Genomic DNA, 27,882 nt, shown 5'->3' with positions numbered 1-27,882 from the left:
GGCTCATTATACGCTCAACCTTCCAGAGCCTATGGAGACGAATCTTGAAGGGGTGGCAAATAGTCAGGAGGAGACCCAAACTTTACAGACGGATATAGACGGGCTGGTCAGATGGCCTAAGAAATGCCAAATGTGGATAAGTGTGAGGTGATGCACTTTGGCAGGTGAAACAAGGTACAGGAGTACACGAGGAATGGTAGGACCATGGAAAGTAAGGAGGATCAGAGGGACCTTGCTGGGCATGTCGACAGGCCCGTTAAGGTAGTGGGACAGGTACATAAGGCGTTTAAGAAGGTAAATGTCGTGCTTGCCTTTATTAGCCAAGGAATAGAATATAGGAACAGGGAGGTCATGTTGCAAGTGCAGAAAATGCTGCCTAGGTCACAGCTATAGTTCTGCATGCAGTTGTCAAATGCGCTTCATTGGAGGGATGTGATTGGAGTGGAGAGAGTGCAGAGGTCACTGACCAAGATACATGCTGGGCTGGAGAGCTGGAGATATGAGGAGACATCGCATAGACTGGGGATATTTCCTCTGGAACAGAGGAGATTGAGGGGTGACATTATAGAGCTTCATAACATTATGAAGGGCATAAATAGGGTCGACAGAAAGGAACCTTTACCCTTGGTGGAGGGATGAGTTACCAGGTGGCATTGATTTAAGGTAAGGGGCATGAGGTTGACAGGTGAAGAACAACTTTTGCACACAATAATGTGGGACGCACTACCTGAAAGGGTGGTGTACACAGAAACCGTCTTAACATGTAATAAGTATTTGGATGTGCAGTTGCGATACCATGGCATACAAGGCCAGGGGGATAGTGGTGGGAAATGGGATAAGGTGACTTTGGAAGGTGCTTGACATGCGCATCTTCGAAGGGCTAAGGGACCTTTGTCTATGATCCACAACTCTGACTCTATCAGTCTGTGAATGAGCAATATTGCAACAATAACAATTCAAACAATCATCAGTGCTATGGATGGTGGGAAGACAGAGCGGATGTCACTGTGGACCTCAAATATCTGGCCATTCCATCCCAGCCTCACCAATACTTGTGGACCTGGGCACATGGCGCCTCTCAAGCTCCAGGGTCTCCTGCTCGAAACAGCTTAAAATCATCAGCTGGGCTTGGCCGCCTCCAGTCCTCGAACGCTCACATGCACTGTGAGCATTCTTCTCCTGCAAAACAGAGAAGGCCATTCATTGTGGCTAATCGCACATGGACTCTGCACACGCATGCTGCACCCTAACCACAGTAGCCCATATCAGGCCTCCAGTGCCTCCTCTCCTCTCCACGCTACTGCTGACCAGTCACACAAAGGTAGTACGCCTGCCCCCAACCACCTACCCCCCTCCGCTACCCCCCCCTCCCCCCACCCCCTGTCAAATGCCACCTTGGACACATTCTGCGTCCATCACTTTAGGAAACACACAGTCTTAGCTCTCATAGCAAGGAGGTGCAACAAGGTGTGGCGTTGAGGGCAGCAGATGGCTCTTGGCCATGAGACCTTGAGGCTCCCCTTCCACAATCTCTTCACCTTGAACAGGACATGTGTTGGAGTTCTGAGTATGCGCCTAGCTGCATCTCCTGCAGGTTGCCCCCAGACTAGTCATGTGCAACTAAGAGCAACACATGGTGTGGGGGAGAACCCAACTCCTCTTAAACCACTCAGGCTGATGTAAGCATGGGCACTATCTGCTTGCCCACCCAGCGTACGAAAAATGCCGAACATGATTCAATGCAGTAAGACTTTGGGTGGGTAGGGGGGGTGCTCAAAGGCTAAGGCTACCTGCTGGGTTAAATGCCCAACGCCAACATGGTACTCACCTTTCCAGAGTGCAACAAATTGTTGAAGCGCTTACGGCACTGGACCCAGGTGCACCACACCACGTCGCAATAGCTCGCCACCTCCTCTCATGCACGTTTGGTCAAGTGGGGGGCCCTCCTCCTCTCATTGTGGGGGATCAACACCTCCTGTTGTGCTGCCACCTCCTCAAGGGGGGCAGCAAGGCAATCATCAGAAAAGTGAGGGGCACACTGGCCCCCCGCTGACCTACCCTGCAGTCAGCCCTGCTCCTGTGGCAGACCCTGCAGCCTGTTCTGCTCCTCTGCCCTTCCCTCTAGAGTGCCCTGCTGAGCAGACCCCCCTGCAGTTGGATCTCCACATGGCCATTGCGAGCAGCCTACAGGAGGCTGTTAGGCCTTCTTTTAAACAGAATGCCGGGTCGCTATTGGACCCGGCGGTCTGTGCACGCCTGCCCCAGCCCGCACACTCCTGCTATCCACGGGAGTCGGAAATGCACTGGGCGGGCTTAATTGGCCCGCCCGGGCAAACTGGCAGCGCAGCCCCGATCGCGGATGCCGATTGCGTCCGCACCTGCCCGCTTAGGCTCCTGCTTCGCCTGCCCGCCAAACAGAAAATTTTGGCTAATGTTAAGTCTGGAAGGCTGTAGAGTGCCTAATCTGAAAATGAGGTGCTGTTCCTCCAATTTGTGTTGAGCTTCACTGGAATATTGTAGCCGGTCAAGGACGGACATGTGGGCATGAGAGTAGGATAGGGTGTTGAAATGGCAAGCGACAGGGAGGTCTGAGTCATGCTTGCAGACAGACTGCTTCACTTGAAAGGAGGGTTTGGACCCTTGGACGGTGAGGAGGTGGGAAGTAAAGGGGCAGGTGTTGCACCTTCTGCGTTTGCATGGGAAGGTACTGTGGGAAGGGGTTGAGGTGTTGGGGTGATGGAGGAGTGGACCAGGGTATCCCAGAGGGAATGGTCCCTACGGAATGCTGACGGGGTGGGGGGGTGGGGGGTGGTTGATGAAGGGAAGTTGTGTTTGGTGGTGGCATCATGCTGGAGTTGGCGAAAATGATGGAGGATGATCCTTTGAATGTGGAGGCTGGTGGGGTGATAAGTGAGGACAAGGGGGACCCTATCATGGTTCTGGGAGGGAGAGGAAGGTGTGAGGGCAGATGCACGAGAGATGGGCCGGACACAGTTGAGGGCCCTGTCAACCACCGTGGGTGGGAAACCTCAGTTAAGGAAGAAGGAAGACATGCGAGAAGCACTGTTTTGGAAAGTGGCATCATCAGAACAGATGCAACAGAGGCGAAGTAACTGAGAGAATGGGATGGAGTCCTTACAGGAGTCAGGGTGTGAGGAGCTTTGGTTGAGGTGGCTGTTGGAATCGGTGAGCTTGTAATGAATATTAGTGGACAGTATCACCAGAAATTGAGACAGAGAGGTCAAGGAAGGGAAGTGTCGGAGATGGAACATGTGAAAGCAATGGAGGGGTGGAAATTGGAAGCAAAATTGCTAAATATTTCCAAGTACAGGCGAGAGAATGAAGCGGCACCGAGACCTTCATCCCATCCACTATGGCTCTCCTCCGTCTGGCTGAACTTGTTCTCTCACTGAAAACAATTTCTTCTTAAACTAGTCTCACTTCCTCCAAATCAAAGGTGTGGCTTTGGGTACCCGCATGGGCCCCAGTTATGCCTGTCTCTTTATGGGGTATATTGAACATTCCTTGTTCCAGTCCTACTCAAGCCCCCTCCCACAACTCTTCTTTTGGTACATCGATTACTGTTTCGGTGCCGCTTCATTTTCTCGCCTGGGCTTGGAAATATTTTGCAACTTTGCTTCCAATTTCCACCCCTCCATCGATTTCACATGGTCCATCTCCGAGAGGTCCCTTCCCTTCCTTGACCTCTCTGTCTCAATTTCTGGTGATAGACTGTACACCAATATTCATTACAAGCCCACCGACTCCCACAGCTACCTCGACTAGAGCTTCTCACACCCTGACCAGTAAGGACTCCATCCCATTCTCTCAGTTCCTTCGCCTCTATCACATCTGCTCTGATGACGGCACTTTCCAAAACGGTGCTTCTCACATGTCTTCCTTAACTGAGGTTTCCCACCCACAGTGGTTGACAGGGCCCTCAACCGTGTCCGACCCATCTCCCTTCACTCTGCCCTCACACATTCTCCCCCTCCCAGACCATGATACGGTTCTCCCTTGTCCTCACTTTTCACCCCACCAGCCTCCACACTCAAAGGATCATCCTCCATCATGTTGACCAACTCCAGCATGATGCCACCACCAAACACATCTTCCGTTCACCCCTCCCACCCCCCCAACCACTGTCAGCATTCCGTAGGGACCATTCCCTCTGGGATACCCTGGTCTACTCCTCCATCACCTCATCCCCTTCCCATAGTACCTTCCCTTGCAATCGCAGAAGGTGCAACACCTGCCCCTTTATTAACCACCTCCTCACCGTCCAAGGGCCCAGCACTCCTTTCAACTGAAGCAGCATTTCACTTGCACTTCCCTCAATTTGGTCTACCGCATTCATTGCTCCCAATGCAGTCTCCTCTACATCAGGGAGACCAAACGCAGGCTGGGTGACCACTTTGCTGAACACCTTCGGTCTATCCGCAAGCATGACCCAGACTTTCCTGTCGCTTGCCATTTCAACACCCCATCCTGCTCTCATGTCCACATGTTCGTCCTTGGCCTGCTGCAATGTTCCAGTGAAGCTCAACGCAAACTGGAGGAACAGCACCTCATCTTCCAATTAGGCACTCTACAGCTTTCCGGACTTAACATTGAGTTCAACAACTTCAGACCATGAACTCTCTCCTCCATCCCTACCCCTCTTTTTCACCCCCTATTTTACCATATGCATTTTTATTTATTTTTTTTTAAATTTTCATTAATTTTTTTCCACTTATTTTCATTATTATTATTTTTAAAATTTATTTCCATTTTCATTCATTGTGTTATCCTCAGCTTTCAGCCTATTTTCGATCTTTCTTCCCCCACCCCACCCTACCCCCACTAGGGCCATCTGTCACTTTCCAGGGTGCTTACCCTGGTCCAGCCATTATGACATTTTGCTTTCTTAATGTCACCATTAGCACCCCCGTTAGCCAGTACAACCACCATTAACAACTCTTTGACCTTTTGTATATGACATCTTTTGTCATCTCTCCTTTGCCTCCGCCTAGCGCTGTCCTTCTATCCAGCTTAACGGTTCCACCTCACTTAATCAGTACATATTTCACCACATCTCTACCTTCCTTTAGATCTGAAGAAGGGTCATATGGACTCAAAATGTTATCTGTCTCTCTCTCCACAGATGCTGTCAGGCCTGCTGAGTTTTTCCAGCATTTTTGTGTTTTTGTTTCAGATTTCCAGCATCCGCAGTATTTTGCCTTTTTAAAAACTGTTAAAACTCACTTCAGAAACTGGTAATTTAGAAATCAATAGTTTTAATGTTTGAATTCTGATGCTTCCTAAACAGAAACATTACAGTATGTTTGCTAGACCTTTTGGGATTTAAAAAATGTAATGTAAGTAGATAGAAAGTGTATGAACATATATTTTTGGAACTTTTCCCCCTAAAGTTTCTCTCCTCCCCACCTTGGAACATCAACTTCTTATTAGACGTGTTTCTAGCGGCTCTAGACATTTTACAGTACATCATCTAAGTGGTCATTCTTTACTGAGCCTAGATAGTGAATCTTGGTAAGTTATAGGTCATTGAAAGGCAGTATAGCTATGCCTTATCCTGTCTTGGCCAACATCAACACAAACACACTTCCAGGATCTCACAAAGTAGCAAATCAGTAAGGAGAAATCTGCTTGCTCAATTTTTACATTAATCAGAAATGTTAAAGTCAGTTGTAGTGCCCCTGATGGCACTACAGCTGAGTTTAACTAACATGGCACAACCAGATACCAAAACTGGCACCTCCCTAGATTGTACATCTCGGATATAGACTCTGCAAAGTTGCTGGATACGCAGTTGAAAATTTGTCAGTGCTTTCCATCAATTTCAAGACAACTAAGGTGAACTGCAGCTAACTTTCCAAAAATTAAAGTAGGAATCTGAGCATTTAGTGATGAACCTTAATTATGGTTACACTCAAGATTTCCACCTGAAGCAGAATGCCCTTAGCCATTTTAATTCAACTTTCCACATCACCCTTAAGAATCACATTCACATGTAAATTACAGCACAGTTACTTCTGATCCAAAAACCCAGTGTGATGAGACAAACCTTAAATGGATTGATTGCAAATGGGTTAGTTGGGAAAGGGCGTAGAAAAGTCCTAGCTCGATATGCAGAAACCTATGACAACAAAACAAACAAATGGTTGAAATGAGGCAAATATCCTCATCTTCAGATATTACTGGCGATTTCTGAAAATTAATTTAAATCTGTAATTCAATTAAACATTTTTAATTGATTAAGTTAATCCAGTACATGTTCCTGTTACTATTATATCATCGCTCTGTCAGGAGGAATTAAGATCACATCAGGGTGATTCACTAACCTTGAATTTATTTTCAGAAAATGGATTTTTGGTCATAAAATAAGGGGCTTGACAGAAGGCCTTCTCATCATTTGAAGCTGTAGAGGTCTATTAAAATGCATAAATGCCATCAGATATAAGAATATTAATAAGCAGCCCATTAGAGATAACACTTTATGAAACAGCAGGTCAGGATATAAGGTAGTATGATTAAAGGAAACATTTGGATCTTTAGGCTATTTATTTAAATGCTTTCTCATTCAAATATTTAAGTTACATTATCCAAGGAATCAGTGGCTAGGGAACAGAGTTTTGTAGCAGAAACAAAAGGCAATGACTTGAGTCTTCACAGTATCTAACTGGAAGAAATTTCGACTCATTCAGTGTCGGAGGTGGACAGGCAGTGATGACAATGTAGAGTCAGTGGAAGGGTTGAGAAAAATCGAAAAAAATTTTCTCTGTACTTCAGAAACATATGCTTTCACCTCTGAAACTACTTTTGATAGCATAAAATGGAAATTGTATTATAAGTAGCTAATTAAAGTTCTGGGGACCATAAATAATTAAGAAAAAAGATTCCAAAAGAAAATGTTTCCTCTATGGCTCAGAGAATTTACTCAGTGTCTAGCTAAACCACAGAAATCAAGCAGTTCCAATGTTTGAACCTCAATTGACGTGAGTTAATAGATTTCAGCCAAGATAACAGTCATGATTTTGAAGCTGAAGCTTATTGGAGAGACAAATATACAATTCTATCAAGAGCAGCTTTTATCATAAGGAATGCTGTAACTTTAAGATTTCCTCCAGTACTTTAATTTAAATATGAGTCTTAAAAAGTGATACTCACACTATGAAAATCTGCCTACTGTTGGTGTTTTCACCCTTTCTCCCCTTCTGCTTTCATCTCCTTTAGATTTCCCACCCCCATGCTAAGAGATAGAAAGGTAATAATTTCCCACACTATTGTCAACACTTAAGCCATGCGTGATGCTGAGTGGCAAGTGGTTCACTCCTCAGTTTCCCTTTCTCTTCTGTGGAGAAACACCGGTCCTCTATTTAGAGGACTGGATGGTCCAGCTGAGGTAGTTCTGTACAAGAAATAATTAGCAAATAATAGCAATTGGAATTGAAAGTAATGTTTTGACATGGGTTGGTAATTGGTTTGGAACTGGAAAGTAGAGATAAAGGGAACACTCTCTGGTGGAATGTGACAAGGTGTTCTTTAAGGATCTGGATAGAAGCCTAACTTTTCACCATTTACATCAAAAACTTGGATGAAAGAATATAGTATATCAAAGTTTTCAGATGACAGTGAATTATGAGAGTTATTAGGTCGTGTGAACGGCAGCAAAAGTTGCAAAGGAACAAAAAAGGCCTAAGTTAGTGGGTAAAACTATAACAAATGGACTTCAATATGGGAAAATGTAAGTTACAGATAAGGTAAACTGTGGATCTGAGAAAGAAAAACCAACATATTTTCTGGGATCTTTGGAGAAGCAAAGGGATTTAAGAATCCATCTACACAATCACTTAAAGTTACTGCACAAGTACAAAAAAACTAATGGGATGTTGGCCTTTAACTCAAGGGGACTGGAATTCAAAAGTGACGAAGTGTTGTGTTGTACTTAGTTCCCACCTGGAGTATGAATTTAGTTTTGGGTAACAAACTTCTGTAAAGATATATTGGCCAAGATAGTTCAACGTGATTTACCAGAATGATACTAGGGCTTAAACAGTTAACTTATGAGGAAAGTTTCATAAACCTGGTTTGTATTCTCGTAAATTTAGCATGTTTAGAAGGTTGAGGGGTGATGTAATTAAGATGCTGAAAATGATAAAGGGTTTTGATGGGGTAGATAAAGAGAAACTATTTCCTCTGGCGAGGAATCTAGAGCAAGAGGCCATAATATTAAAATTAATACTAGGCCAGTTAAGAGTGAAACCAGAAAGTATTTTATCCGAGTTAAAGGTTATGGAGATCTGGAATTCTCTCCCCAAATGGCTGTGGATTCTGGGTAATAGGAATGTCCATGACTGTTAAGGATAGATTTTTGTTGGGTAAGAGTATCAAAGGATATGGATCAAAGGTAGCTAATATATATATCAGCCATAATCTAACTGAATGGTGAAACAGGCTTCAGGTGCTGATTGACCTATTCCTTCTATGTGACAAAACAAGATCGCTCCACTTAAAAAAAAATGCCACTTAAAAAAAATTCTATTCACACATAAACATACTTTATTATACTGTCTGATGGAAGCAGAATAGGAACACAGGAATTGATAAATAAAGATAGACGTAGTCCAATAATGGCATAGTTGACTAATCATAGCGAGCAATCAATATCAATTGGTTTACAATAGATCTAGATATGGCACAAGGTACAATCCAGTGTCCCAAGCTTTGGGAATCACAGGTCCAACATTAACTGTTCCTCCCATACCTGCCACACTTAGCACGTGTCTCAAATTATCCATATAATGCATCCCAAAATATTATATTCTTAGAGAAACCCATCAAATTTTCATTTGAATGAAATACAACCTGCTTCCATCATCTCCCTAGGGGTTCTGTTCCATGGATTAATACACTGAAATACATAATACACTGAAATATTGTTTCTGCAGGTTAGTTTTGAATTCATTCTCATTTAAGTATTCTGCACTCTGGTTCAATTCTTCTGGACAAGGTGAAACGGTTTGTCATGGTCTGCATAACCAGTTCTTTTAGAATCCTAACAGAGGAATTTTCTGCATTATTTGTGTTTGGAAAAGGAACTTTCGTGCTTTTTGTACCCAATACCAGCAACAAGCAATCCAAGATCAATGAGTCAAATTAACCTCACGTTTCTCCACACCCAAAAGCCTGCGTCAACACAGAACAATGCCACATATGGGGCTATTTAAATTTCTCAAGTATCCAAATTTTCAGCCTCTCTGCAAGGAATACTTTCTTCCATTCATTAGTTTTAGGAAATATTAGGTTGAATACAGGGATCCCTTTAACTTACAACTACTCTTTGCTGAAAGCAACGAACAGAGGAAAATATAACTCCCCTAAGCATGATCATCAATTCAATGCCAAGTGCAATTTACAGTTGTAAACTTATTCTCACTGGTATTTGAGTTAAAACTACCCAAACTCATTTAACACAGCATCTTCACAGCCACCAGAGACAGGATATTTCCAGTCCTTTAGTTTGGGCTGATATTGAACACAAGACCTTAGCTAGCAATGAAAGGATTGGGTTCTAATCCACTTTAACATTTATCTTTCTCATCAGAATAAGCTTAAAGTTTATTGAATACAGATTTTTTAATAGAAGAAAATTAGGAATATGTAGAACATGAAATTTCACTTATGAATTAATACTGTATGGTGTAGGCAGAACAGATTGAGATTACTGATAAATGATATTTCTTAACAGTATCAAAATACTATAGTTAATAGTTTAGTTTAAGAAGTATTATTAAAACCGTAAAGTGCAATTACATAAAAGCAAACACTCCACAAAAATTTCTTAGACTGAAAAAAAGAACATGCAAGCATCGTCCAACCTGGCTATTGCGGGTCTGAAAAGAGTCAGCAAATGGGTTAGTACTGCTGCTGCCACTGCTCGATTCAGGCAAGGGGTTAGATTGCAGGAAAGACAAAGGTTGTTTCTGAAACCAAGACAAAAGTAAAGTCACAAAAAAGCCTCACAAAAATTGATAATCCCTAATATCTCAAGGTTCAAATAGGAATTTTCAGATAGAAACAAGGGCAAAATCAGCAATCCTGTGTTCCTAAAAGGATAACATGCTCAAAGGAATGTGGATCAGAGAATCAGGACTATGATATCATACTGCTGCTCTGAACCACAATCCTTTCGTACACCTATGGGACACATAGAATTGGATTAGAAATTACAGGACAGAGAGTCCCTTCATTTTATCTTTGTTTAGGATCACATTAATTAATTTAATCTCTCTCCTAATTCAAATCCACAACCAATATTTCTTTCTGAATTACAAATCTAATTCCTTAAAATTGAATTTAATTAATGTCAGGAATATGTACTGGAAATCACAAATTGCCCTCTCAATAGAAAGAGGTGCTGAAAAGTTAGAATGTTTTGAGCTACAATTTTATGCAGGAAATAAATTTTGATGATTTTTCTAACACAATGTTTTTGTTGAGATTTGCTAACCACATAGGAAGTTATTATGTTTCTGCTAACACAGGAGATTTTGTAATGGGATTAAAAAACAACTACAGCCTTACAAGTTATTTGTTTATGTAAGGCACTCTTGCATTTATCAACATAGTTGATAAATTCTATGGCATACACTAACCAACTTTAAATTCAGTTCCAAACACAATTTGAATATGATACATGACTGCATGAAGTATATGCAATACTGTCTCTAATCTGCTTTCTTCAAAAAATATGGATATTAGAACAAAATTAAATTCAGAAAATAAAATGTTACAATTAGAAGATAGTAAATGTAATCATCATTAATAATTATCAACTAAACGCAGATACAGATCTGTGCTCTGCAAAGAAAATTCTTTGTCAAAAGGGGTTGTCTTGCATACTCACCTTCAATGGCCATTTTGGCGAAGTACACAACTATTTTGCAAAGGATTCTCAAGTATATTTAGGAAATCAGATGCTGTTACTTGCTTTCAATCTTCAGTTCCATAGAGGCAGCCAGCCTCTGTGAAATTCCAAATGGGAGCGGGGATCTTCATCCTATCTGCTAATTTAAATGATCGCAGTAGCATACAGTTAGCGCTAAGTGCACTGTTGAGTGGCTGCATGCCGGAGCAGGGGATGCAAATCCATGACAGGCTAGCAGGAGTTTCAAGCCAGAACTGCACTACTTAAAGCCACGCTGCACCTCTTAAAGACATTTTGACTGGAGTGAAAGTTGGATATCATTCTAAAAAATATTTTGACTTAGGAAAGACACAGGAGTGGTATAACATGGGAAAGATCCGTGCTCCAAAATTCCAGCGCTGTTTTGGAGGCCTTAGTGCAGCAGGTACAGAGGAGGAAAGCTGCCATTTAGCCACGGGGTCAGGAGACCTTCTAGACAAACTTTAAAAAGGGAGTGGGACCAGATAACCATGGCAGTCAAGCCATGCTAGTAGACTAGTTCCATGGATCAGGATGCAGTGCTGCATCAAGTTCAATAACTGAACATGAATGGTTGATGTCAGTGAAAGTATTGTCAAATGCCATGTCCCACCAACTGCACCACTAGCCTTCACACACTGCTTAATACACCACATCACAATCACCCACCTACCAGCAATCTCTATTAATTATGACTCCTGCCTAATATAGATAGCACTGCTGCAAGCCTCACCCACACCTTGTAGCACGCACATACTTCCAGCCATTCAACCAGCACAGCTAAAATATATGTCCTGATTCCAAATCAGCTTTATACACTGGTTAACATCATGATTTGCCTATTTTGCATATTTCCCTCTATAAACTAATGCCCTCCCAAACTGGTGTCCAATGTACTTTGCACCACATAATATGCATGCAATGAATGCAATGTTAGAAGCATAATGGTACATGTCACACTGAAAAAACAAGTTCTAAAGAGCTTAATTTTGTGACTTGCATCTCTGTTTACCTTAACCCATTTTAATTTCTTATTACAACAGCAGCAAATGGTTTCCACATTTTACACCAAAATATAAAAGCATAGCGGCTACTGGCTAAACAATCAAATTACTGTAGGTTAATATAGATTGAAATATTGCACTGCTGTCAAGACTTACAAAATTAATTTGCATCCAGTCTACACCACTTGCTCTCGTAAACAAACTCAAATTCATAAAAATGAACCAATTCCTAACGTATGAAGTCTCTGAAAGATTTACAGAATCAGAGTGCCCATTGCGTCTGCACCGACATGCAAGAAACACGTATATTTTTTAGATTATCTAAATGTTATAAGGTATAGATATTTCCAAAGGAAACAGCTCACCAAACCAAAATAAGTATATGTCAAAACATTTGACAAGTATGAGGAAGCACAGAGCTAACTGTTTACATGCCACATGTCTGCCCAAAAATTGGTGATTGTTGAAAAGCCCACAGAAATACAACATTTTAAAGCAATATTGAGATTTAACTGATCACGAGTATGTCATTTGTTTAGTTTTAGAGCAATGAAATTCAAAACACTCAGTACATTGAATAAATACTGCGGACGAACAAAGAATGAGCCAATGGTTTTCAACGGGGTTTACTATTACATGTAAAATGACACTTTTACCTTGGATGGATCAAGGGAGAATGGGTTAGTAGAGGTATGTTTCTGCCCACTAAGAACAAATGTTGATATACGACTACAGAGAGACTCTGGCTGGGAACAAAAAGGATGAAAAGGAGGGAAATGTAAATGAAGTTAGAAAAAGATGAAATCAAAATGAAGAGTTAGCACTAAAGGAAACAACCATATTAAAATGTATGTAGGAGTAAGGGTGCTTTGAGTGCCATTCACAATTGTATTATTAAAATAGATACTCAATAAGTAAATATCTATAATCACAATTTATCTTTTACCACAAATCACTTTTCAGATAAAATATTAAAAAGAAAACGTTTAACATGGTAGCATTCAACTGTACTACTATGACGGCTAATGCTAAAAACTAAAGGAAAACAACTTTAGTACCAAAGTAAAATATTTCTTTGACCGCTCCAGATTGTTTTGACAACTTATACAATGATAAGGGCTTTGAAAATCAAAGTGCTCTAGTGACAAAGCTACTTGACATGCTGACAGGCACAATTAATGATTTCCTCCCATTTTTGCTGTCCAGATTCTCTGGTGTGTACCTCAAATTCTAGAATTCTAGCTTTAGCACTGTTTTAAGTTTCTCTATAAAGTTATCAAAATATGAAAATAGGTTTCTGTAATTTCAAAACCTACTGTGCAATATTTTCCATATTGTCCCTAATATTTGTACTAATACATAGCTATAATTAAAAACCATCAGCTTAAATGGTAAACAACAAAAAAATACCACCTACACTCAATCATTTGTTGTAAATAGAACTCACTCAGGAACTGGAGAGGAAGTTAAAAAGTAGGACCCCAAAAGTAGTAATCTCTGGTAGTAATCCACTGCCATATGATAGCAAGAGTAGAGAGTAGAAAGAGTAAGGTAGAGGAGATCACTATGTAGCTTGAGTCTTGGTGCAGAAGGGAGAGCTTCAGATTCTTGGGGCAGGAGCCATCTATTCAAAAGGGACAGGCGACATCTCAACAAGACTGGGATCATTGTCCTTACAAGGAAGTTCACTAATGTGGTTGGGGAATGTTTAAAATAAACTGGCAGGGAGATGGGCACCAGCATAAAGAAGTGGAAAAGAGGAATAAGGTGCGTAAAGTGAGAGTATTTGATGTATTAGAGAAGGAAGTAGTACCATGTTAGATGGGAGTGGACAAAGAAGGACAATAAGGAATACAAGGACAGGTTTACAAAGCATGTGTGTAAATGCACCATTGTGATTAAAGGGTTGCTGAACTCTGAGCACAAACAGCCGTGTGGGAATATGAAGTAGAGGCAATAACAGAAATGTGGTTTAACAGTGGTAAGGAGTGGACGCTTAATATTCAAGGATATAAAGTCTTCAGAAAAGATAGGGGGGAAGAAAAGAGAATTGGTGTGGGAGTACTGATTAGGGAAGACATTGTAATGTTGGAAAGAGAGGATGTGGGGCAATGACAGAAATCATTTGTTTAGAGTTAAGTAGCAAAAGGACATGATCATTCCTTTCCTAACAACATGGGTGTACCTACACCACATGGACTGCAGCAGTTCAAGAAAACAGCTTAACACCACCTTCTCAAGGGCAATTAAGGATGGGCAAAAAATGCTGGCCTAGAAAGTGAGGCCCACATTCCATGAAAGAAAAAAATGCTACTGGGGGTATTCTATAGGCCTCCAAAAAGTGAGAGAGAGATAGAAGAACAAATCTCAAGGGAGGTCACAGAAATGTGCAAGGATAATAGAGTGGTGATGTTGGGGGACTTTATCCAAATATCGATTGGGATAATGGAGCAGTGAAGGATAAGGAGGAGGAGGAATTTCTAAACAGTGTTCAGGAGAATGTCCTTGATCAGTATGCTCTTAGCCCAACTAGAAAGGAGGCATTGCTGGATCAGGGAAATGATGTGGGCCAAGTGGACCACATGTCTGTGGGGTAACAGTGATTACAGTATCATAATGTTTTGATTAGTAATGGAGAAGAGCAAGGACCACTCTGAAATGGAATCTCTAAATTGGAAGAGGGCTAATTTCAATGTGTTAAGAATGATCGTGTCAGGGGGAAATGGAACCAAAGACTGTCAGGAAAACAGAAACAGGACAATGGGTGATCTTAAGGACGAAATGCTTCAGGTATTGGCTAGGGACATTCCAACAATGACAAAAAGGTAGGGAAACCCAAACCAGGGTTCCTTCAATGACAAGATGAAGAAAAGCAAAAAAAGAGGGTGTACATCAGGTGAATTTTTCAACAAGAACTAGGTCAAATACAATAAGTTGAGAAGGGAAGTGAAGAGGAAAAGGGATTGAGAAGGAGAGAATATGAGAATAGAATGCATTCAACATAAAATGCAGTGTTACTTACATATTTTAGATTTTTCCCCCGCCATAAGCAATTAGCAAAGAACCAAAGAATCTTCTCCCAGCATGTAAATAGCAACTGGGTAGTAAGAGGTGGAGTGGGCCCTATTAGGGACAAAGAGAGTGCTAATTGCTTATGGTGGGGGAAAAATCTAAAATATGTAAGTAACACTGCATTGGTTGATTGCATTACGCTGGACTTCCGCTCGTCACCAAGGGAAAGTCCCGCTTTGGAGAGCTGCTAGTCAATCTGATTGGCTGGCAGCTCTCCAGTCCCTCCAGGAAAGCGCTGCCGTGGCCAGAAGAGGCACTGCAGGGAGCTGTGTGGATCTAAGAGTTGGGAACCAGAGGAGAGGTAAGGGGCAGGGGTCCCAGGGTGGGGAGGGTAAGGAAGGCCTGGGGGGCCACAAGGAGAGGCAATCAGGATCCCAGGGGATAGGGAGGTCTGGAGGTCATCGGGCCTCAAGATGAGGGCGCCCCTAGTCATAAAGGGGCTTCTGATGGAGGTGCCCCACCCTTTCTGTCCAAGATCAAACTCTGATAGTTTTTGGGTTTGCCCCCTGATCTGTCATCTGCCCACCAGCCTAAAAATTGACGCTGGGTGGGAAAATTGGGGCAAGAGCAGGCTTCCCCTCCGGGACCCTGCCCACCCCACTCTAAAATTGCGACCAGGTTGGGCCGTGTGCAATCCCAGAGGGAATCCTGTCCAGGCAATTTCACCACCTCAGAACCCCACCACCACCACCTCAAAACCTGGAGGCGGGGGGGGGGAGGGGGTGGTGGGGAACGTAAAGCTCTGGCCTTAGACTCTAACCGTTTAGAGAGGGAATTATCAATTATTTTCAACTAAGTTCATTACAACCACTTCAGCTGTAGAAGCAGTCATTGTGACAGTTATTTTCTAAAACCATGGCTTCAGATTCAATTTTTAGCAAAGTACTTGGACATAATGATATTACTTTTGTGAAGTATGAAAAATTATTATTCCTTTGTTCAAAAGCACTTTCATTTCAGGATTAGGAAACATGTTAGTGCATGCATGCTGTGTCTCTAGTCTCGCTTTCAACAATTGAGTTTCAGGTGCTGTATTCAATTTCCTTTTACCTTGGGTAAGCCTCATAATAACTTTCAGTGCAATGAAGTTTTACCAGTTACCTGCCCTCCAATAGTACATATTGTACAGGCTAGGTTTTTTGCTATTAATCCCCATCCAAAAGCCTTTCTATCCAACTTCATTGACAGAGGGAATAGACAGCAAGAAACAAAACTGAAATTAGCCCAGAAACTATGATCCAGAGAGCAGCAGCAAGGTGGCTCGCTACCCTTCTGAGCTCAGGAGGATGCCTTTTCAGGCTGTATAGAAAGATGGCAGTTTGATTTATGCATTAAGGCTGAAAAGGTTATTTGGTTTGAGGTCTTGGGGAGAAAATTTACGAAAGAAGATAGTTTTTTTTTAAGAAAGCTAGAAGTAGAAACTAGTGGAGGTAAAACTAAAAAAAAAGTCTGCTTTATGTGTTCTTTGCGTGAATTGTTTCATCCACGGTGTCATATATTTAGCAAAGACTAATCTGCAATACTACATAGTACTACAGTAATACTACACAGTACTACAGCAATAAAACTTTTAACATAAGTAGATTGTACAGATGAACAGTTTAAAATGTAACAAAATAAATTAATCTCTCTTATATACCTATGCTATGTCAGATATAAACTGATTTATTAAATTATTTTATAGTAAGTAGCATTTACTCCTTCTGTGCTTTTCAGTTTACATACCCGAGGTCTGGTTATTAAACCCTGGACTAAAAACATGACAGGATTGCCTGCTTTTCGAATAGCTTCAACTGCCTGCTCATGGCTGGCATCTCGCAAGTCAACCCCATCTACCTGCAAAACAACATTCAATCAGGTTTTAAAGAAGTCCTTAATATAACTTACAGACATCATATATTCAATTCAAAGGAAAACAGAAACTAGGTAGAGGTAGGTTCTCATGCTAACCATTTAGGATGAATTTCCATTGTGTCTACTCCCACCCAGAATGTTTTCTCCTCAAGCAACTAAATCATGATGGGCTAAAATTCAACAGGGTCAGTAGCTCTCGCACCTCTACTCAAGTGGCCACTTTAAAAAGCGACTATGACAAGCTGAGCAACCATGGGGTCAAGAGAGAGAAACTGCAGCTGAGCTTGACTCTGCTCCCATGTGAATTTTCCTACGGTCACTGGTCAGCAATCATGAACAAGATTGCCCTTCACGATTTATATGATTTCTATTTATCAGAACTATATAAAAACAATATAATGTGAAACTATACAAGTACTAATGGAGGGAAATATTGCAATCAGTACCAGTCATCCAACAATTCCCCTCATGTCACAAAGCTCAAACCCTAAAAATAAGAAGAGTTAATATGTACCCTAAGTTTGGGAAACCCTTACACAATCTACTCAATTTCAGAAATGGTTACCCCTCCCTACCAGAAAGGTTTGACATCATTTACATTCAATAGCATTATTTACAATTATTTGACATCAAGTACGATCAAAAGCAATCATTTAGCATTTGATATCATTTGCACTCCAGTAATCATTTAGCTATCATTTAACATTGCAAGTAGTTTAACTAACATCACTGTCATCAATTGTCTCACACCATAGCACTCAAGCATTTGTGATGAACAACATCACTTACCTTAGCTTTCTGACACCAAAAACAATCATATCTCACCATATTTCTGAATTTCTATGGTCTCAATATTCTAAACTGAGCTAAGTTTAGTGAAAGCAGGCTCTTTTTCAACATATGTTTTGATAAGTTAGTTTGTGTTTTTCGTCATAACCTATAACTAGTGCAGCACACCCCTGCCCCCAATATTGCAGCAATTTTTTCCACCCATCTCCCTCCTCCCTTTTTCCCTCCTCTCCTCCCCCTCTCGTCACCCCACTGTTCAACCCTTCCCTTCTCCCCTATCTTTTCTCCATGTCCTTCCCTCTTTTCTTTCCATCCCCTCTCTTTCTCCCTCCCCCCGTTTACCCCACCCCTCTCCCCCACTTCTGCCCTCCCCACTGCCACTACTCCCAACTCCTCTCATCCCCCCCCATCCCTGCGCTCTCTCTCAAACACACTCTCCCCCTTTCTACCCCCCTCCCCGAAGGATTAGGGTTGCACATCCGACCGGAAGTAGAACAGTGAGGCCTGCCCTGTTGCGGTTTCCCAGTGGGAGTGTCAGGGCGGGAGAGGGTTGCTGTTGCAGAGAGTCAATAGCACTGAACAAATGCCCAGACTTCAGCAGGAGCTGGGGGGTGAAACTTTGGCGAGGGGGGCCCGAAGGTCATTGGCTTGGGGAGCAGTGGGTTAAGAAGCCCTGAGACTGTGGGGGCTGGGGGTATAGTGTAGGCCCCAAAACAGCGGGGTGGCGGGGGCGGTGGTGTACATCCCTTAGACTGGGCAGGGTGGGGGTGTAGCATGTAATGTTGGAAGATTTTTTGGATTAACTGATAAATAATATCTGAATTTATGAAGTTTTAAATTACTAATTTCCATATGTTTTTCAATGCAGGTTACTGAGCACTTTTGATGCCTTTGAGTGCACTTGATGCCTTCGAGCCCTTTTGCCTTTGATTGCATTTGAAGTCAAAAATGGCAAAACGCTGCTGACTGCAATAAAAGCTCATTCCAAGTTAGAACATTTGATGTCAAATAATCGCTGATCATTTTTGAGCACATTTGAATGCAAAAATGATGTCAAAGTGTTCTGGTAGGACTACCATGCCCAGAGCAATCAAGGCACCTAAGAAGTTTGACTCAATTCAGCCCTGTAAGTTGGAAGATGGAAAGATACCGACGTAGCCCTGTTCCTTACATGGTTCAGGTCCTCTCTGAAGTACTTAAATGATGAAATGTAGCTGCACTTCAGTGCTTGTAATGTAGGAACGATGTATTTGTTTGTAATTTCAATAGGATTTTAATTCAAGATTACCTTGCTTTAATATTCCATCCATCACTTGCCTGTTACCTGCTGAATTTGTTTGTCTATTTTTGTTACTGCATGACTTTTACCTGTTTGCACGTTTTTAATCTGATTACTTAGTCTATATATGAATTTTTCAAAGTATGTCACACACTAATTCAGCAGTGAGTATTTCTTGAATAAAGTACCATTATTATCAAAAATGACATGAATAAACAGTTTTAAAGATCAGAGTGGTCATATTTCATGCTTTGTAGCTTAATTCTGACTCCCCCTTGATTAATTTATATATGGATAAGTGCAAAGCCATTCCATTTTATGCTAACCATGAATGACAAGAAATGATGGAAAACAGTAATGTGAACTTCAGTTTATTAAGTGCATAAAATTCAAAAAGGCATAAAATTCTACCTCTATTCAACTCATTGTATAACCATTATTCATTGCCACTAAGCGAGTTTAAATTTTAATAAAATGGTAATCTATTTTGAAAGAATATTTTTTAAAATTGAAAAATATATTTGTAAGTAGATATTATTAACTCATAGTTGTGAAAAGCATACCTGAACAATTCTGTCTCCAGTTTTTAATGTACCATTTCTTCCCGCTGGACTGTCCTCCAGGATGTGCTTGATGAATATTCCTCTCATGACCTCTCCATTACTCAGTCGACTTCCCATTCCTTTTCCTCCAACAATACTAATTCCCAAGGACTTTGCAGGTTCTCGCCATAACTCCACTCTAAAATTAAAATAAAAAAACGCATTTCCTAATGCTATTCAGAATAGGGCAATATGGAATCACTAAAAATAAGGAGAATTTGGCACAACAGCTGCTAGAATTACTATAGTTTCGTTACTGTACTAATAATCCCAAGCTGTTTCAGACATGGAATGAATTGTAAGCAGAAGAAATAGGAACAATTACCAAGTCTATTGTCAAATAGAAATCTTGAGTACTCTGATGAAAGGATATTGGTCTGAAACATTAACTCTGGTTCTCTCTCCACAGATGCTGCCAGAACCGTTGAGTACTTCCAGCATTTTCTGTCTTTAATTCAGGTTTCTAGCATCTGAGAAATTTGGCTCTTGAGAAAGTTGATGATGAAGCTTTTGAAAGATAGAGAGTGCTAACAAGGCCAGTTACTGTACAGACAGAGTTCAAAGTGTAAGATCTGGACTGCTGAAGGCCCTGCCACCATTGGAGGAATGGAGGGGAAGGTGATGCAAAGAAAGCCAATAGCAGAACATTGAAAGTACCATGGAGGCACCCAGGTCTGAAGGAGATTGTACAGCTAAGATAGTAGAGAGATTTGTACAATTGCACAAAGATTTTTAAGTAAAAACATAGAGGATTAAACATGTACCTACTGATCCAGTGCTCACTAATGTTGCCTTGCCTGTCATCACCAGTAGGTACAGTAAAATTTTTAAACAGTCAGCATCAGTGTCACGACCCGATTTTGAAATATAAAGCGTCTAATCGGCCTGGGGGTGAGTTTGGAGCGAACAGCTTGGAGGCTGGATATAGGAACTAACAGCATAAGAACATAAGAAATAGAAGCAGGAGTAGGCCATTTGGCCCCACAAGCCTGCCCCGCTATTCAATAAGATCACGGCTGAACTGCCCCAGGGCTCAACGCTTCTGTTGTGCCAGCTCCTCATAGCCTTCAACACCCTGATGTTTCAAAAATCTATCTAGCTCCTCTTTAAATACTTTCAGTGATCTAGCCTCCGCAACTTTCTGGGGCAGAGAATTACAGACATTCACTACCCTCTAAGAGAAGAAATTCCTTTGCACCTCAGTTTTAAATGAGTGTTCCTTATGTCCCCTAGTTCGAGATTCCCCCACTAGTGGAAACATTTTCTCAACATCTACCCTGTCAAGCCCCCTCAGAATCTTGTACCTTTCAATAAGATCACCCCTCATTCTTCTAAACTCTAATGAATAAAGGCCTAACTTGTTTAGCCGTTCTTGATAAGTCAACTCCTTCATCCCAGGAATCAACCTAGTGAAACTCTTTTGAACTGCCTCCAATGCCAATATATCCTTTCTTAAATACAGGGACCAAAACTGTGCACAGTACTCCAGGTGCGGCCTCACCAACACCCTGTACAGTTGTAACAAGACCTCTCCCTATTTTTAAACTCCAACTCCATTGCAATACCAGCCAAAATTCCATTTGCCTGCTTAATTACTTGCTGCACCTGCATGCTAACATTTTGTGTTTCATGCACAAGAACACCTATATTCCTCTGTGCTGTATTTTTTTGGAGTCTTTCTCCATTTAAATAATAGTTTGTCTTTTGATTTTTCCTACCAAAATGCATGACCTTACACTTTCCTACATTAAAGTCCATCTGCTAAGTTTTTGCTCACTAACTCAACCTATCTATCTTCCCTCGCAGATTCCTTGTGTTCTCATCACAACACTATTTTGGTATCAGCAGCAAATTTGGATACATTATACTCTGTCCCCTCCTCCAAGTTACTAATATAGATGGTAAATCATTGAGGCCTGAGGACTGATCCTTGTGGCACTTCACTAGTTAGTCCTTTCCAACCTGAAAAAGACCCATTAATTCCAATTCTCTGTGTTCTATGTGTTAACCAATCCTCAATCCATACTAATACATTACCCCAATATCATGATCTCCTATCTTGTGCAATAACCTTTTATGTGGCACCTTATCAAATGCCTTCTGGAAATCCAAATATACTACAATTACCGGTTCCCCTTTATCAACTCTGCTTGTTATATTCTCAAAGAGCTCTAGCAAATTCCCTATCACAAAACCATGTTGATTCTGTTTGATTGCGTTAAACTTTTCTAAATATCCTGCTATTTCTTCTTTAATAACGGACTCTAGCATTTTCCCAGCGACAGATGATAGGCTGACTAGCCTATACTTTCCAACTTTTTATCTCTCTCCTTTCTTGAACAGGGGCTTCACATTAGCAGTTTTCAGATCCATTGAGGGTGCTTTGAAAAGGTGAGTGACAGCTATGACTGGGCCTGTTGTTCGCTGAAGGCATGGTTCAGTAGGGTTTACAGAAGGCCAGTGTTGGCATGGGCAGGTATCCAATGGCGGCCCCTAGGTTCTATGAGGCCTCTCTTGAAGCATAGACTGAGGCAATAGATATTGTTTTGTGTGTCAGGTAGAAGAAATGTGCCAGAGATGCCAAAAGAGTCTGGATGGAAGTGGCTACAAAGGTCAGCAGCAAGTGAGAGATTATGAGGATATGGGTCCAGTGTTGTAAAAAATTCAGTTGCCTAAGATCTACAAACAAGCAACAAATGGCCTCTAACTCTATAAGCAGCAGCATACACACTAGCTGAGCAGACCAAGTGTCCACGGTTACCACTCACATTGTCAGAGCAAGTGGACAGTTGACTCCCTGAGAGGTCAACCACATTCACATATGAGATGCAATTGAGAAGGGGAGCACAACAGCTCATGTGAATTTTATGCTGGAATAGGTGATGGAGGGCAGCTTACTCATAAATCATTCTCCCCCACATCCTGCAGAAAAAGAAAGATCACAAAAAATGTGAGATGCCCTGAACTGGTGGTGGTGTGTTGAACCTGAACAACCTGACACCAATACGAGCGGTGGCGCTGGATATAGCTGTGCTGGTATTGCAGTATGCTGTGGGCGATGGTGAGATGGGAGGCCCAGAAGAGCAAGGTCATTTGATTGTTCTATCTTCAGGTGAAGGGCATTAAGGGAAGTCCCATGCTCTTTGACCACTGTCATTTATGGGTTGATTGTGCTGAGGAACCTGCTGAGCAGCTCAAGTTCTCATCACTACCTTCTTGTGTTTGCCACAGGACCTCCAGCATAGGGGAAACTCAGTGTCCCACCACAGTCGTCAACTGCCTCCTCGATGGGTGGAGATTCCACAGAGCCTACACGGTCAAATCTTACATCCGCATCATCTACCAGCGCAGACACACTCACTTTGGTTGGACCTAAATCTAACTTAGATTGGGGAACACTGGGTAAGCATCACACCAGGAGTGCGCAAGTGAAGGAGAGTGAGGCAGAGTCAGTTGTGGGCATTCCCCCATGGAGGATGGAGGACAGACCCAACCATGCTCTGGTGGGCAAAGAGGCTAGACCTCAGGTGTCACAAACAAGGAAGGTCTTCCTGGAGTATAAAAGGCAGACAAGTTCCTGAATACCGGAGATTCCCGAAGCACTGCAGAGCCACGGGCACAGACAATAGAGGGGTCCATGCAGTGCACCTGCTCTGTAATGACTCAAGGATTTGAGCACATGAGCACCCCTATTGAGACAGTGGCCCACCCTCTTGGAGAACCATATGCAGCACCACTCTGAGTGGGTGCAGGTACAGCACGTTAACATGCATAGATAGGACAGCAATTGTTGCTCATCCTAATTGTTCTTGACAAGCTATTGGAAGCTCTTTCAAGATGCCAATGGTCTGCTCAATGCAGGTGCCTGTTAGGAGATGGCACTGATTGTAGCACCTGTCTGCATCCTTGTCTGGCACTGGACCACCTCCTCAGAAGATAATCCTTATTCCAAGCAACCACCCACAGAGTAATGATGTTGGCCTGGAGGTGCGGCACCTGGACTTTGGCGGGATGAAGGAATAATGACAGCTGCCTGGGAACTGAACGCAGACTTGCAAGATGCACTTTCTATGGTGACAGATCAGATGGGCATTCGATGAATGGACTCCTTTTCTATTCAGGAATCTGGCTGGCTGGTTTGTTAATGACTTGCTGGCTATGTGGCTACAATCAATGAACCCTTGAACCTGATGGAATCCATCGATGACTGCAAACCCCAATATCGTCTGTATCTACGCTGGCCCATGTGACTCAAAATGGATGTTGTTCTGACCAGGTGGGGAGGAGATTGGAGGCAGCCTCTTCGGTTGGTTACAACAAAGGTTTAAGTTTATTTTTCAAGAGGATATACCTTTTCTGAATCCAAATGTATTTAATTATTTAAGCTGTGAATAATAAGAAGCCAGTCAAACAAGTTTTCATGGGTTAAAGAAACAGCAAATTTATTAACCACTAAACCTGAGAAAAAAATGTCTCTCACACACAGTTTTAAGAAATAAGGAAAGTTAGAGTCCAATAAAAAAAGTTTAAAGTAATATATGGTTAAGTGTCTTTTGATTGTCCTTAAGGCACAGATTTTCAAATGTTGTGCCTAATTTGGATTAGCTAGTTTTGTGGATGCGGTCAGATGTAGAAAATGTTGCAATTATTGCGAGATCTCGGTTTGCTGGCAGGTTTACACTAACGTTGGCTTCCAAACTTGTTCCAAAAGAGAGTGCGACTTTTGTTTTTTCATGTTCACCTTGGAAGGTGGCTTTGCATTTTTAAGCAGTTTGTTCTATCTCATTTCAAATTGCAAAATTTCTAGTCAGTTGAAAGTTTAAATTATATTTTCAAAAACAAAGGGGCATAGTTTTATGACAATATAATGCCCTGCCGCCGGAATAAGACATTCGTGAGCTGCCTGATGGAATAATGAACTGCCGACTGCAAGATGCCAAACAGCTCTGCAGCTTATCCTTGGAATGACTCAGATGCATAAGAGTTAAGTGTGACAATGACCTTGGCGGCTGCAGGTAGGGGATCTCCATGGGGCTGATAGGCATTAGGTCATTGTGGAGCAGGGCACAAATGTCTAAGACCATCTGCCTGGATAGGTGCAGTCTCCTACAACACTGGCGCTCTGTCATTTGCAAGTAGCTGATTCTTAGGCAGTACACCTAATGTCTTGGATAGTGTCTTCTACTCTTTGCAGCCCCTCGCTGTGCTCTTCTGGCTTCCTCCTGACTAGGAGGATGCTTCCGCTGAAGCTCCTCTCACTACTCTGTTCAATGTCAGAGTAGTCTGTTCTCATTTCTCCCTCATGGCGGGCTTCCTTAGCCAACCTCTACTGCCCAAGTGATGCCAGCTGCCTCACATTCCTCTCAAGTGTGCCACTATTCAAAGATCACAAATGCAAGCCTCTCAGCATCAGCAACAGTAACTTTGTGCCACTGGTTCAGCAACTGAGCATTATTCCCCAATTCCTACGTATGTTGACTTGTGCGTCCTTTAGCCCTCATGGCTCCTACAGTGTTCATGACAACTGCACCCTGATCTATCCCAGAGACCGCGTGTTCCTTGTACCTCCCAATTGAAAATTCCAAACAGCTCCTCTGAGACCTGCTAATGGGCTCATCTATGGGTTCAACAACCTGTTAATCAGAGGTGTGCTGGTTGCTGGCTCCCCTCCACTCTGAAAATTACATCGCATTCTGGAGACTTTGTGATCCAGTTGTGCTCTCCATAAGAACATGATTTTCAAATTGCGCCATCACCCGCTGTCAAACCTGCCCACAATTGAAAATCTAGCCCAGGATATGGAAAAGGCAGTTTGTGTTCACAGCAAAATTCAGAACTAATCTAGGGACATCAATACTGAGACTCTAATAGAAAAGCAAAATACTGCAGATGTTTCAAATCTGAAATAAAAACAGAAATTGCTGGAAATACTCAGCAGGTCAAGTAGCACCTATGGAGAGAAAAAACAGAGATAATGTTCATCAGAATTCTTTATCCTGTTCAAAAAAGGGGAAAGGGATAGGGTGTCAGCTGTGACTCATTTGGTAACACACTAGCTTATGAATCACAAGGTTCTGCATTCAAGTCCCATTCCAAGGCTTGAGTTGATAAATCAAGGTTAAGGGGAACCTTATTGTGGTTCTGGGAAGGAGAGGAAGTGGTGAGAGCAGAACTGTGGAAAATGGGGCAGACATGGTGAGGACACTGAGAACCATGGTTGGGAGTTAAATCCTTGGTTGAGGAAAAAGGAAGACTTATCAGAGGTGCTGCTGTGGAAGCTTTAATGCTATGTTCTAGTTTTCTAAGCACCTTGTCTCTTCCTGGTGCCCCCCACCCTTCCAAATTATTTTAAACCCTCTCCTATAGCACTAGTTAATCTCCCCAGACTAGCACTGGACATAGCACTGTTCAGGTGCAACCTGTCTGGCTTGTACATGTCCCACCTGTCCCAGTGCATCATGGAACACTTCCTCCTCATCACTTCTTCAGCTATAATTTCATGTTGTTATGATCCCTGTGGGGAAACCTTAAACCAAAATAACCAAATTTACTGAATGACTCCCAAATGAACAAAACCAATATGACAGCACTTTTTAAAAATGATTTCACGGGACGTGGGCTAGGCCAGTATTTTTATTGCCCATCCTTGGTTGCCCTTGAGAAGGTGGTGGAGAGTCACCTTCTTGAACCGCTGCGATCCATGTGGTGTAGTTACACACACAGTGCTGTTAGGGAGTTCCAGAATTTTGACTCAGCGACAGTGAAGGAACGGCGATATAGTTCCAAGTCAAGATGGTATGTGGTTTGGAGTGGAACTTGCAGGTGGTGGTGTTCCCATGAATCTGCTGCCCTTGTCCTTCTAAGTGGCAGAGGTCGCAGGTTTGGAAGGTGCTGTTGAAGGAGTCTTGGTAAGTTGCTGAAGTGCATCTTGTAGATGGGGCACACTGGTGGAGAGAGTGAATGTTGAAAGTAGTGGGTGGGGTGCCAATCATGTCTTGTCCTGGATGGTGTTGAGCTTCTTGAGTGGTTTGGAGCTGTACTCAACCAAGCAAGTGGAGAGTACTCCATCACAGTCCTGACTTGTGCCTTGTAGATGGTGGACAGGCTTTAGGGAGTGAGGAGGTGAGTTATTCTCTGCAAAATTCCCAGCCTCTGATGTGCACTTATAGTCACAGTATTTATATGCCTGGTCCAGTTCAATTTCTGGCCAATGGTAACCCATAGGATGTTGATAGTGGGGGATTCAGTGATGGTAACGCCATTGAATGTCAAGGGGAGATGGTTGGATTCTGTCTTGTTGGAGATGGCCATTGCCTGGCAGTTTTGAGACGACAATGTTACTTGCCACTTATCAGCCCGAGCCTGAATATTGTCCAGGTCTTGCTGCATATGGGCATGGACTGTTTCAGTACCTGAGGAGTCCTGAATAGTGCTGAACATTGTGCAAATCAGTGAACATTGCCACTTCTGACCTTATGACGCAGGAAAGTTCATTGATGAAGTAGCTGTTCATATGCTACCTCAAGGAACTCCTGTAGTGATTTCCTGTGATGGAAATGACTATTTTTGTAGCTTTTACTTTAACACAAATCAGAACCAACACTAATTAAACATGAATTAATAAAATAATGATACTTCAAATAAAAACATAAATTTCACTTCAAATAATTGATAAAACAAAGGGTGGCTCACACAGCCACAAGTACCCACATTACTCTCCGCACAAATGTGATACTACTCAGCTACACAGTTCCACAATACGTTGACCTTTATTCACACAGGGAAAGTCAGGTTCCTACCCAACAACAGCCTTCACCTTCGAGTTTCCCCGTTACCGTTATGATCAGCAAAGAACACTTCTACGAACCTACACTCCTTCTGTCACAACAGTCCTGATGATGCAGCTTTTCAGAGTTACCTTTCAACCGACCAACCAATAACACCCTGGTTCATGGTTTGGTCACTTCTGGGAAAACACTCGGCTCTTTAGCGTCTTCAATTATTCACACAGCTCTCCAGGTTCTAGACCATTTTAGCCAGCTCGCATAGTCCCTGTCTCCTTTTTTGCCAACAAAAAAAAAACTGACCTCTTCCTGAAAGTATTGCTTCTTTTCCTCTCAAGAACTCTCTGTGTTCCTCTTTCTGTTGCTGCTTGCTTTCTCTTCGTGTCTGCATCTGTGCATTGACCGCCTTCACTTCCAGTTCCTCTATCTGCAGCTCTCCTTTGCGGCTGGCCACAGTGTCTGTATCTTAGCTTTCTTCCTGTTGGTACTGCTTTCAGGTCAAGGGTCGGCAAGTCACATGGATCAGTATTTCTTATTATCCAAGAAAATA

The 27,882-nt window shown here is 42.2% G+C and overlaps 1 protein-coding gene across 4 annotated transcripts in view; it reads right to left on the bottom strand.

Annotated features, from left to right (window-relative positions):
* The window catches only part of LOC121276887 (multiple PDZ domain protein), a 413,889-nt gene that overhangs the window by 117,603 nt on the left and 268,404 nt on the right, over positions 1 to 27,882 (bottom strand). Inside the window, exons 27-32 of one of the 4 annotated variants that reach the window (XM_041185495.1) lie at positions 19,510 to 19,687; positions 16,750 to 16,860; positions 12,609 to 12,698; positions 9,882 to 9,986; positions 6,345 to 6,431; positions 6,068 to 6,139 (exon numbers count right to left, since the gene is read on the bottom strand). In XM_041185495.1, coding sequence (XP_041041429.1) covers positions 6,068 to 6,139; positions 6,345 to 6,431; positions 9,882 to 9,986; positions 12,609 to 12,698; positions 16,750 to 16,860; positions 19,510 to 19,687 — 643 coding nt within the window. The remainder of the gene's footprint in view (positions 1 to 6,067; positions 6,140 to 6,344; positions 6,432 to 9,881; positions 9,987 to 12,608; positions 12,699 to 16,749; positions 16,861 to 19,509; positions 19,688 to 27,882) is intronic. The other 3 variants (XM_041185498.1, XM_041185496.1, XM_041185497.1) reach the window with 3 other exon arrangements.

This window comes from Carcharodon carcharias, chromosome 4, assembly GCF_017639515.1.
Source record: "Carcharodon carcharias isolate sCarCar2 chromosome 4, sCarCar2.pri, whole genome shotgun sequence".
NCBI classification, from domain to species: Eukaryota; Metazoa; Chordata; class Chondrichthyes; order Lamniformes; family Lamnidae; genus Carcharodon; species Carcharodon carcharias.
This window is presented reverse-complemented; position numbering and strand designations above follow the sequence as displayed.